This window comes from Hylobates moloch, unplaced genomic scaffold, assembly GCF_009828535.3.
Source record: "Hylobates moloch isolate HMO894 unplaced genomic scaffold, HMol_V3 SCAFFOLD_8, whole genome shotgun sequence".
In the NCBI taxonomy this organism is placed as follows: Eukaryota; Metazoa; Chordata; class Mammalia; order Primates; family Hylobatidae; genus Hylobates; species Hylobates moloch.
In genome coordinates this window covers 47,055,721-47,067,955 of record NW_026652283.1, presented here as the reverse complement: position 1 = coordinate 47,067,955, position 12,235 = coordinate 47,055,721, and the positions used below count along the sequence as shown (strand labels likewise).

General features: G+C 44.4%; 1 protein-coding gene across 1 annotated transcript in view; it reads left to right on the top strand.

Annotated features, from left to right (window-relative positions):
* Positions 1-12,235, top strand: part of PIK3R3 (phosphoinositide-3-kinase regulatory subunit 3) — a 133,341-nt gene that overhangs the window by 11,238 nt on the left and 109,868 nt on the right. Inside the window, exon 2 of the mRNA XM_058443342.1 lies at positions 10,036-10,154. Coding sequence (XP_058299325.1) covers positions 10,130-10,154 — 25 coding nt within the window. The 5' untranslated portion in view covers positions 10,036-10,129. The remainder of the gene's footprint in view (positions 1-10,035; positions 10,155-12,235) is intronic.

Here is a 12,235-nt window from a genome sequence, read left to right as displayed (position 1 = left end):
GGTAGGGGGTGCCACTGCTACCACTGGGCTGGGCCTAGTGAGTCTCCCTTTGTGGTCTGGTCAGCCAGGCAGTTTCTCTGGGCACAATCATGTTATATGAGCTCAAGGATTGGGTTGTCAGACTGTTCCGAAAGAGAATACAAGGAGGGGGACAGTGTTCTGTGCTGTGGAGATTACCATCTCTATTTTACAGCTGAGGAAATGGAGGCTCAGGAATTGAGTGGCAGAGCCAGGAGGTGAATGAAGGTCTGTGTGATGTCTTCTCACAGTACCAGCTGCCACATCATCAATGGTGACATCTGCTCTAAGAGGGCAGGGAAAGCACGAGGGCCATGGTTCCTTGGGGGAGGAATGCCATCTGGGGAGTAGTAGGCATCAGGAAGAAGACAGGGAAAGCTTCCTGGAGGTGGTACCGTTTGTGTTGTCCTAGAAGCATCATCTTGTTTTCTGTCTCTCTAGCTAGTAGTCATTGACAATCACTTGTTGCCTGCAGTGAGGGAGACCTTTTTGTCTGAAGGGCCTCTAGGCAGAATGTGTCCTTGGACCTCAAAAAGTGGCAAGCTGGAATTCCTGCAGACAGCTCCCACAGGCAAGCCTGACATGGGGGCACTTCTACCTCAGTCGCTGGCAATGGTCAGCTGGGGCATCCCTTTTGCACTGATACTTCACTGGCAGCTGGAAACCCAGTTGTCTATTCATTTTCGTATCAGGGTCAGCACAAGTTTATGTTCTGTTCTCAGGTTTTATTTTACTTTTAAAAAAGCATCATGTAACGAACTGATAGATTCTGTCTAAAGAAGGACCGGCAATTATGAGAAAAACTTTCTGTGGATAATTGAGGGAAAGTTTTAAGACATAAAAGAAATGTCGCTAACCTTCATCTGTCATCCATCAAGCATTTTCCCTCAGGTGCCCAAAAGGCTGAAGCAGCCTGATGTGGTATAAACGGGTGGCCATATTCTTCATAGGTAAGAACAGGTGACTTCCAAAATAATGTTTAAGTAATGTTTGCTCATTGTAGAAAACTTGAAAAACACAGGCAAATAAAAAGAAAAAATATATAAAATATCCTTTAAGAAATAAACAGGGAGGTCGGGCGTGGTGGCTCATGCCTGTAATCCCAGCACTTTGGAAATCTGAGATGGGTGGATCACTTGAGGTCAAGAGTTTGAGACCAGCTTAACTAACATGGTGAAACCTCATCTCTACTAATAATACAAAATATTAGCCAGGCATGGTGGTGCACTCCTGTAATCCCAGCTACTCCGGAGGCTGAGGCAGGAGAATCACTTGAACCTGGGAGGTGGAAGTTGCAATGAGTCGAGATTGTGCCACTGTACTCCAGCCTGGGCGACAGAGCAAGGCTCTGTCTCAGAAAATAAATAAATAAATAAATAAACACTGCTCTCATTTTTTATATAGGTAAATCAGAGTGTCATGGGGTATATGTGGTTTTCTTTTACATGATTAATATTATACCACATAGACAGTTTTGTATCTTGCTTTAATTTAATTTATTTATTTGAGATGGAGTCTCACTCTGTCACCCAGGCTGGAGTGCTGTGGGACGATGTCAGCTCACTGCAACCTCTGCTTCCTGGGCTCAAGTGATCCTCCTGAGTAGCTGGAACTACAGGCACACACCATCACTCCCAGCTAATTTACATATTTTTTGTAGAGATGGGATTTTGCCATGTTGTCCAGGCTGGTCTCTAACTCCTGGGCTCAAGTGGTCCCCAACCTGGGTCTCCCAAAGGGCTGGGATTACAGGCATGAGCCACCCCACTCAAGCCACCACACTCAGCCCATTTTACCAAACTCTTATCCTTAAACGTATAAATCATTTCTAATTTTTTGCTATTTTAAAAATACTATGAATAAAATCTTTTTTCTTTTTTTTTTTTGAGACAGAGTCTCACTCTGTCGCCCAGGCTGGAGTGTGGTGGCACGATCTCGGCTCACTGCAACCTCCGCCTCCCAGGTTCACACCATTCTCCTACCTCAGCCTTCCGAGTAGCTGGGACTACAGGCGCCCGCCACCATGCCCAGCTGATTTTTTGTATTTTTAGTAGAGACAGGGTTTCACTGTGTTAGCCAGGATGGTCTCGATCTCCTGACCTCGTGATCCACCCACCTTGGCCTCCCAAAGTGCTGGGATTACAGGCGTGAGCCACCGTGCCTGGCCTGAAGAAAATCTTTACGCATAAATCTTTGTTGATATTTTGGCTTACATTCTTTCCTTCTTTTTCTGAAATTGGGTCTTGTTCTGTTGCCCAGACAGGAGTGCAGTGGCTATTCACAGGTGAAGTCATAGCATATTATAGCCTCGAACTCCTGGGCTCCAGTGATCCTCCTGGCTCAGTCTCCCAAGTAGCCGGGACTATAGGTGCATGCCACCATGCCTGGCTTGGATTATTTTCTTACAATCTTTTCTGGAAGCGGAATTACTGGGTCAGAGGATCAAAATATTTTTAAAGATCTTGACATATATTGCCAAAATACTTTCCAGAAAGATTATGCCAATTACATGCCATCGCCCTGATGTTAATGTACCTGTCTTATGACATAGCACTGAGTATCAACATTTTAAAAATCCTTGGCTGGGTGCAGTGGCTCATGCCTGTAATCTCAGCACTTTGGGAGGCCAAGGCAAGAGGATCACTTGAGGCCAGGAGTTTGAGACCAGCCTAGGCAACATAGTGAGACACTGTCACTACCAAAAAAAAAAAAAAAATAGCTAGGTATGGTGGGACATGCCTGTAGTTCCAGCTACTAAGGGAGGCTGTGGTTGGGGGATCATTTGAGCCCAGGAGTTCAAGGCTGCAGTGAGCTATGATTGTGCAACTGTATTCTGAGTGACAGAGTGAGACCCCGACAAAAAAAAAAAAAAATCCTTGCAAATTTGATAAGTGAATCATTACTTTTTGGGTGTTTAGTAGTTTCTTGGAGGACTAAGAGGCATAGTTTCATCAGGTCAATGATGTGGTCCAATCTGACTGGTGAATTCCTCCACCGATCAGACTATCTCCTTAACTACATTGATGCGGTTTGGCCATTATTGTTTTTTACCCTCCTGGGAGTCTCTCCTCCTTTTGGTTACGGTCTCCCCATTTTCCTTTGGGGAACATTCCTCCCATCTTGGTCCATGTGTTCCAACTGGGCCTAGTCCACACCTGAATTCCAGGGATGGGCACTGAAATCCTATCTTGGCCAATCATGACAAAAATTGGTTTAGTGATGGGCATTTCACCCAAGTGGGGCAATGAATGCCTTTTGCTGGAATAAATGGGACAGAGGCCCTCTCTCCAATTACAGGGTTAAGGATAGAGAACTGAAGCTGAAAAATGTAGGCCTGGAGATGGCTGTTGGTCATCTTTGCCACTCAAGGGGAGAGCCTACTTGAGATGGAAGTCAACATTAGTTAAGAGATGCCAAGAAATGGAGAAGACACATACTTGAAGATTTTTTTGAGCTCCTAGGTTCAGCTGCCTGGGTTTTTTGTTAATGAGGCAACAAATCCTCCCTTTTAAAAAGATAGTTTGAGCTAGGTTTCTATTATATGCAACTGAAAAAGTCCTATGGTTTTGCATGGTGTTCAGAAAAGGCAAGTGTGCCTAATTTGTTACAGAATCATAGGTTCTGAAAATTGAAGAATCTTCACCACCTTCTTCTTCCATGTCTTATACACAGACCTACATGTATTTTAGTTAGATATCAGTCCAGTCTTTGCTTGCTTAAATGCAAGGATGGAGTACTCACTGTCTTAAGAGGTTATCTGTCCCATCACTGGAGAGTCAGTGCTGAAGGAGAGATTTTTGGTTTTTGTTTTCTCATAAACTGGAAGAACTAAATAAACTATCCCCATGCCTGAAAATCAAGACAAAGGATAAGAATAACCTAATCTGATGAACCAACTATTTTGGACAAATCATTGGCTGTGCAAAAAGAGAAGCTAAAGAACTAAGTTTAGGGACAGAACAGAGCTACATGATTTGAATTAAAAAATCAGGTTTTTGTTTGCTTGTGTGTTTTTGCTTTTGAGAATCTGGGAGTCAGGAAGAGAAGGCTGGAGAGAAAAAGAGGAGGAAAAGGAAAGTAAAAAACAACACAGCATAGCAGAAAGGTAATGACAAGAATTTAGTATTAAATTTGGGTAGTTTCCTGTGGCTATGCTAAATCTCATGACAGTAAAGTTTGGTAACAAATGCCCCTGTACGTGACGGGGATAACACACGTGGCATGTGTGGTGATCTACAAGCTAAATTCAGATAGTGGAAGCTGAAACTTAGAGCCAGAGGTGATGATGACAATGTAATTGTCCTGGGGATTTTCTGTAATCTCTGGAAATATTTTGGGTAATCTTTGGGAATGAGGGCTTGAGCCAGTCATTCCCAAATGGGGCAGAGAGAGCCCCAGCTAACAACTGGATCATGCTCAAAATCCAGTCTTATTATAATTTTGTCTTACATTAAGGCAAAATTAGCCTCTCTAAAGCCTTCCTATGATCAAAGGTATTTGCCTTTGAGAGCCATGGAGAGTCTGTTCTCTTTGTTCCATATGACTGTAACTTTATCATCTGACTTTGGAGTCAGAACTGAGTTTGAATCTGGGCTTTGCCCCTGACTGTGTGACCATGGAATTTATAATCTAGTGGAAGGAGACTGAAAATAAACAAATGAATAAAATAGGTAGTATTACAGATGGAGATAAGTGCTATGGAGTTAAAGCAGGTAACGGGGAGACAAAGTAGGTAAGGAGAGTGCCATGGGGATTATTTGCCATTTTATTTTATTTTATTTATTTATTTATTTGTTTTTGAGATGGAGTCTCACTTTGTTGCCCAGGCTGGAGTGCAGTGGTGCCATCCCGGCTCACTGCAACTTCTGTCTCCCAGATTCAAGCAATTCTCCTGCCTCAGCCTCCTGAGTAGCTGGGATAACAGGCACGCACCACCATGCCTGGCTAATTTTTTGTGTTTTTAGTAGAGACGGGGTGTCACCATATTGGTTAGGCTGGTCTCGAACTCCTGACGTTGTGATCCACCCATCTCGGCCTCCCAAAGTGCTGGGATTACAGGCATGAGCCACTGTGCCTGGCTGTAATCTATTGTTATTAAGATGACAACTTAGTCTTCAACCTTGTCAACCATTCTTTTTTGATAATGATTTGTGCTTCTCCCTCCATCCCAGTTCTGTTTCTCTGACTCGTGATCTTTTTAGCCTATCTTTCTTCTGCAGTTTGTTAATCAGTCACTAAATGTACCAGCACCTGCTATATGCTACACACTAGGTTGTAGGACTTTCTTAAGATGCCTACCGTCCCATGGGAGAGAGAACAGCTGTACATTAGTAGCCACCGTATAAAGCAGAGCAGGCCCAAGAGAATAACAAGTGCAGTGCTCTGGGAGTTCAGAGGTGAGCTCATGGAAGGCTTTCTGGAAGAGGTGGCACCTGGACTGACCTCTGAGGGTGGATGAAGATGAAGTGGAGGGTCATTCCAGGAAGAAAGAAAGGAGTGAGACACTAGCATGCCCAAGTCACAAGTGGGGTGGGGGAAACTGCCTGATACAGTACAAGCATGGTATGTTGGAAGGTGAGAAGTGGAGAGCAGACTCTAAAGTGAGTTAATTAAGTTAGGGAGTTTGGCTGTATTCTGAGAATGATAGAGAGCCATCGGACACTTTTAGACAGGGAGTGAAATAGTCACAATTGTGTTTTCTTTCTTTTTTTTTTTGAGACGGAGTCTTGCTCTGTCGCCCAGGCTGGATTGCAGTGGTGCAATCTCGGCTCACTGCAAGCTCCGCCTCCCGGGTTCACACCCTTCTCCTGCCTCAGCCTCTCCGAGTAGCTGGGACTACAGGCGCCCGCCACCACGCCCGGCTAATTTTTTTGTATTTTTAGTAGAGACGGGGTTTCACCGTGGTCTCGATCTCCTGACCTCGTGATCCGCCCACCTCGGCCTCCCAAAGTGCTGGGATTACAAGCGTGAGCCACGTCCGGCCCACAATTGTGTTTTCAAATGATTTCTCTCACTGCAGTGGAGGAGGACAGCTTAGAACCAGCAGGAATAGGGGCGAGGAGGAGTGGGATAGGGTGACCCATGAGGCTGTAACAGCTGTCATAGTGAGTATTGATGAAGCCTGAGGAATGGAAATGGAGAGAAGTGATGATAGAAATGCAGGGGAGAAACAAAGGATGTGCTACCTGCTCCCCAAGGATTATCAGGGAGCATATAGGAATTGCCCAAATATGATTGCAATAAAAATGTGCTGTTAACTCTTCTGAAATTGGGCTTTGGGTGGTTGAGGTCAGCTATTTTCAGTCCCCTCCATAAAGGTATTATGAAATACCTTTCAGAAGGGAAGATAGAGGGGAATAACATGTGTCTGCCCTGGGCACCTTCTTGTTTTGGTATATGATAACTGCACAAAGCTTCAGCACCCTTGGGCACTTCAGCCATCACCCAGTCCTTCAAGGACCAACTTTCTGAACAGGGATTTCTCTTGGAGTCCCTGCTGACTCTAAGCTTTCCTCCTCCACTGCAGCGAGAGGAGCTTGAATTGAGAGATGGAGAATTGAGTTTTGGCCCTGGGAATATAAGGTTTAAAGTGAATAAGGCTATGATTTCCACATAATCATTCCAAAAGGCTGTTTTAGCTTTCTAAATGGTCCATCCAGCTGAAGAAATTAAAAATCATCCCAAATTTGATAATTTGGGGAACTCTGGATCTGCTGAGCCACTAGTTCCTTTTAAAGAGGAAAGCCAATCCATGGTCAGGCACAGTGGCTCACATCTTGTAATCCCAGCACTTTGAGAGGTCGAGGTGGGCAGATAGCTTGAGCTTATGAGTTTGAGACCACCCTGGGCAACATGGCAAAACCCTGTCTCTACAAAAAATATGAAAATTAGCTGGTGTGGTGGCATGTGCCTGTAGTCCCAGCTACTTGGGAGGCTGAGGTGGGAGGATGGCTTGAGCCTAGGAGGCAGAAGTTTCAGTGAGCTGAGCTCACACCACTGCACTCCAGCCTGGGCGATAGAGCCAGACCTTGCCTCAAAATAAATAAATAGGAAAGCTAATCCAAACCTCAGGCACCGGGATTTATGATTCTAGTTGCCTGAATCCATAGCAGCAACATCAGGAGGATTGAGAAGCTTTGGCCTTGAACATGGGTGACTGTTCCGTCACTTCCTATGTAATTTTCCTATTGACAGATAGAAGGAGTCCTGTGGGCAGACTTTGGAGTGGAGGGAATTGCAGGGAGTTGAGGAGCAGGAGACAAATATCATAATAGCCCAGCTGAGCATTTTGTAGCTTCAAGTGTTTTTGTTCACATTAGCTAATTAACTGACAGTTTGTCCAAGTGGTGTTGAGGGATGGTAGGAGACGGGAACTCATGGCCGATCATGCTTCCAGGGTCTGGAGGGGACTGATAATGTGACTGCAGTACCAGGGCCAGAGTGTGGGTTTGGACAGCTAATGGACAGAAGCTAATTGACAGGCACTCGGGCCTGTGTGCATGATGGTCAGCTGGTTTGTCCACAACAGTGTGCTAAATGCCCCATTCAGTCCAGGGGCAGTCGTGGCTCAGAGAGACCCGGTCAGGCTCTGTTACTGATCTGATAACAAGTGCATGGGGTATTAGCTACTTCACCACAGATGTCTTCTCTGGAGAACTGTCTCTGTGTCCAGGAGACTGAATGAGATTCTTCACGGTCAGAAATGTCACATACCTTTTTTTTTTTTTTGAGACAGAGTCTCACTCTGTCACCCAGGCTGGAGTACAGTGGCACGATCTCGGCTCACTGGAACCTCCGTCTCCAGGGTTCAAACAATTCTCCTGTCTGCCTCTGAGAGTAGCTGGGATTACAGGTGTGCGCCACCATGCTTGGCTAATTTTTGTATTTTTAGTAGAGACGGGGTTTCACCATGCTGGCCAGGCTGACAATTTTTTTTTTAAACAGGAAATTTTTGCATCAAAACCCAGCCAGCAATGAATTCCTATTATTCACTCTCTATGTTTTATGAGAAAAACCAGGAAGAACATACACATTTATAGAAACATGTATGCCAGCACAGCTCATAATGACTCAGTGTAGGCATCTATAGTTTCACATTTTAAGATACACTTTTTACAATTTATATAAGTAAATTTTACTCTTTTTCATATACATTACTATTACTAAACCAGGGGTCGACAAACTTTCACTGTAAAGAGCCAGATAGTAAATATTTTAGGCCTTGTGGACATACAATTTCTGTTATAAATACTCAGATCTGCCAGGCCTCCACAGACAATACGTAAATGAATGAGTATGACTTTACTTATGGATACCAAAATCTGAATTTATATAATTTTCACAAGATATTATGCTTCTTGAGATTTTTTTCCCAATCATTAAAAAATGTAGATGTACCCATAACAATTAAAATTTTTTTAAAAAGTTAGGCTGGGCATGATGGCTCACATCTGTAATCTCAGCACTTTGGGAGGCCAAGGTGGGCAGATAGCTTGAGCCAAGGAGTTTAAGACCAGCCTGGGCAACTTGACAAAACCCCATCTCTACAAAAGCAAACAAACAAAAAATATAAAAATTAGCTGGGTGTGCTGGCACGTGCCTGTAGTCACAGCTACCCAGGAGGCTGAGGTGGGAGGATCACCTGAGCTTTGGTAGGTTGAGGCTGCATTGAGCTGAGATTGTGCCACTGCACTCCAGCCTGCGTGACAGAGCGAGACGTTGTCTCAAAAAAAAAAAAAAAAAAGAAAAAAAAAAAGGAAACAAAACTTGTGGAGCAGCATTCTAGGCACTGGCTATACAGAGATGTAAACCATATATCTGACTCCACAGAATTTCCTGGCTTTTTGTTGTTGTTGTTGTTGTTGTTGAGACAGGGTCTCCTCTGTCATCTAGGCTGGAGTGCATGGTATGATGATCGTGGCTCACTGTAGCCTTGAATGCCTGGGCTCAAGTGATCCTCCTACCTCAGCTTCTTGAGTAGTCGGGACCACAGGTGCATGGCACCACCCACAGCTAATTTTTTGTATTTTTTGTAGAGATGGGGTTTCGCCATGTTACCCGGGCTGGTCTTCAACTCCTGGGTTCAAGCGATTCTCCCACCTTGGCCTCCCAAATTGCAAGGATTTCAGGTATGAGCCACCGTGCCTGGGCAGAATTTACTTTCTAGATGAAGATATAGGCATTGAACAAAAAACATAAGTAAACTTATTTCAGATTGTGATACATCCTAGTAAGACATTAAAATAGGAATAAAAGTTGATATGGAGAGGGCTTCTTTGGCTAGCACTGTAAGGGAAGGCCATTTTGAGGAGGTGAAATTTGAGCTGAGACCTGAATGAAGAGAAGGAGACAGTTATAGTGAAAATCTGGGGGAAAGAACATTCTAGGTAGAGGGAGAGCAGGTACCTATAAAGAACCTGAGGCCTATCAGATCCTGACAGATAAAAGGCTGAAGCAGATGTGAATGAGTGGTTGTGTGTTGGGAGCGTGAGGGTTAAAAGGACATGAGGTGAGAGACAGGGGAGCTTCAAAATGAGGCCTCCACTTATCTCTATTCCTCATTCCCTCAGTTCTGTCTCTCACACTTTACTTCCTAGGATTCTGAACTTAACTTTTCTTTTGAGACAGGTATTGCTCTGTCACCCAGGCTGGAGTGCAGTGGCATGACTATGGCTCACTGCAGCCTTAACCTCCCAGGCTCAAGCAATCCTCCCACCTCAGCCTCCTAAGTAGCTAGGACTATAGGTGTGTGCCACCATGTCTGGTTACTTTTTAAATTTTTTTGTGGAGTCAGGGTCTCGCTATGTTGCCAGGGCTGGTCTCGAACTGCTGGGCTCAAGCAATCTGCCTGCCTCGGCCTCCCAAAGTGCTGGGATTACAGGCATGCATCACCGTGCTCAACAGGATTCTGAACTTTTCTGTTCTCCAAACAAGCTGTTCTTTTTTATATTCATGAGTTTTGCATAGGCCTCAAGCTGGAATGCATGGCTGTAACCACTGTCTCCTTCTTCCTTTCAGCAATAGAATTTCCCCCAATAACTAGGCCAACGATTCTGGTGGCAGTTGAGGAAACAGGTTGGTAGAGGAAACAGGAGCTGGAGATCCGACTAGCATGAATCAGGCTTCCTGTATAACAGGTGAGTTTTAGGGCTGTTCCAGGATAAGACTTTGGGGAAAATTCCAGCTGCCAAACCCAGGGTAGTCTTTTAGATTCTTCTGCTTTTTGAAACTAACATGAAAAACGGAGGAGGAGAGGCAGCTCAAGCTATGGAGTAGAGAAAATCAATTGAGGTGATTGTAGATACCCAGCAAGGACTCCAATGACTACTACACATGAGGACTTCATGGGACAGATGAAAGGGCTAATGGAGGCCCTTTAGGTTTTGGGGAAAGAGATATAACCATGGACACCTCTGAGCCCCTAAAAGGCAAAACACTGGAGAAGCTGGAGATGAGAAGCCTCCTGGCCAAGAAGAAGTCCCAGCTATAGCATTCCTAAAGTTGAAGAGCATCAGGGAACAAGAGACCAGGAACGGGCCTAGAGCTTGACCTGTCTTTATTATTATTATTTGCAGAAATGGGGTCTCATTATGTTGCCCAGGCTGGTCTCAAACTCCTGGCCCAAGTGACCCTCCCACCTTGGCCTCTCAAAGTATTGGGATTACAGATGTGAACCACTGTGCCTGGCTGGGGTTGAGCTGTCTCCAACCTGCAAAAGAGGAGGCCTCTGCCAGGCAAAGATCTCATCTTTTTCTTGTGGAGGGATAATCCTAGAAAGAGGGGCAGCCATAAAAGCACCAACTCTCAAGAGGTGCTTAATGACAAATTCACAAGTAGCAAGCACCCAAGCCACCTCCCATCACAAAAATGGAATGGATCAGATGTGGCTTTGGGACCAATTGTCAGGCTTGAGTTTCATACAGGACTTGTGGAGATGAGGGAAGAGATGAAAAATCTGTGGGTATATGTTGGCAATGTTCAGGAGAGGTAGGTACATTGGTGGGGATCAAGTCTAGACTCTTTAAAAAGTGTTTACCAGCGGCCGAGCACAGTTGCTCACGCCTATAACTTCAGCACTTCGGGAGGCCAAGGAGGGTGGACCACCTGAGGTCAGGAGTTCAAGACCAGCCTGACCAACATAGTGAAACCTCGACTCTACTAAAATACAAAAAAAATTAGCTGGGCACAGTGGCGCATGCCTGTAATTCTAGTTACTCCTGAGGCTGAGGCAGGAGAATCGCTTGAACTCGGGAGGTGGAGGTTGCAGTGAGCCAAGATCGCTCCATTGCACTCCAGCCTGGGCAACAAAAACAAAACTCTGTCTCAAAAAAAAAAAAAAAAAAAAAAAAAAAGTCTACCAGAAACATGTAGGAATAGAGTATCTAGATGTTTTATCCTTATCCTGGTGTGGAAGCCACAGCAAAATAAAGGGAGGGAAGAGCCAATAATTCCCATTTTCTCTGCTTCCACTCTGGGTTCTTTAACTTAAAGTTTTAATTTGGGGGATTCCCCAAAATTCAAAAAGTAGAAAGAGAAGTTGTCATGGAAGGGCCAAACCAGGAGTAGTTTTCTCTCTCCAAGAATGGGACTTAGTATACTGGGTTTAGGGTAAGTAGCATAAGTTAAAGTATGAGAAACCCAGACTCTTTAGAAAATGGTACAGAAAGTCTGTGTTATCTTAGATGGATGATTTTTGAAATCACCTTAAAGACCTACTGATTAACTACATTAACTCTGGATTCCACATCCTATATATTCCACTTAGTGATAGTGAAGGGAAAAAATCAGGTAAGATCTGAGTTTGTGTGGATTTCCTGGCTCTCAACAGACATTCCACAATAGCCCAGCACACTATGTTCCACATACAGGATAGCTTAGCCACTTCCTATGGAGTGAGTTGTTTCCAGCAATGAATGTCAGAGAAGGTACTATAATATCCTTACAACTGCATAAGAGGACATAGATGGGTGATTTTATCTATCTTGTATAGGTCATCAATATGAAGGGATGGGGGTTTCAGGAAGCCATGTTGTTACCAGAAAGGGATTCTGATCCAGACCCCAAAAGGGGATTCTTGGATTTTGTGCAAAGAGCTGCTGGTTAACAGCATTATCTCTGGATAATGGAAGCTGTCTTACTTTATTAAGAAAGTAAAGGGATAAAAGAATGGCTATTCCATAGGCAGAGCAGCAGTATGTGCTGCCTGACTGAGTATACT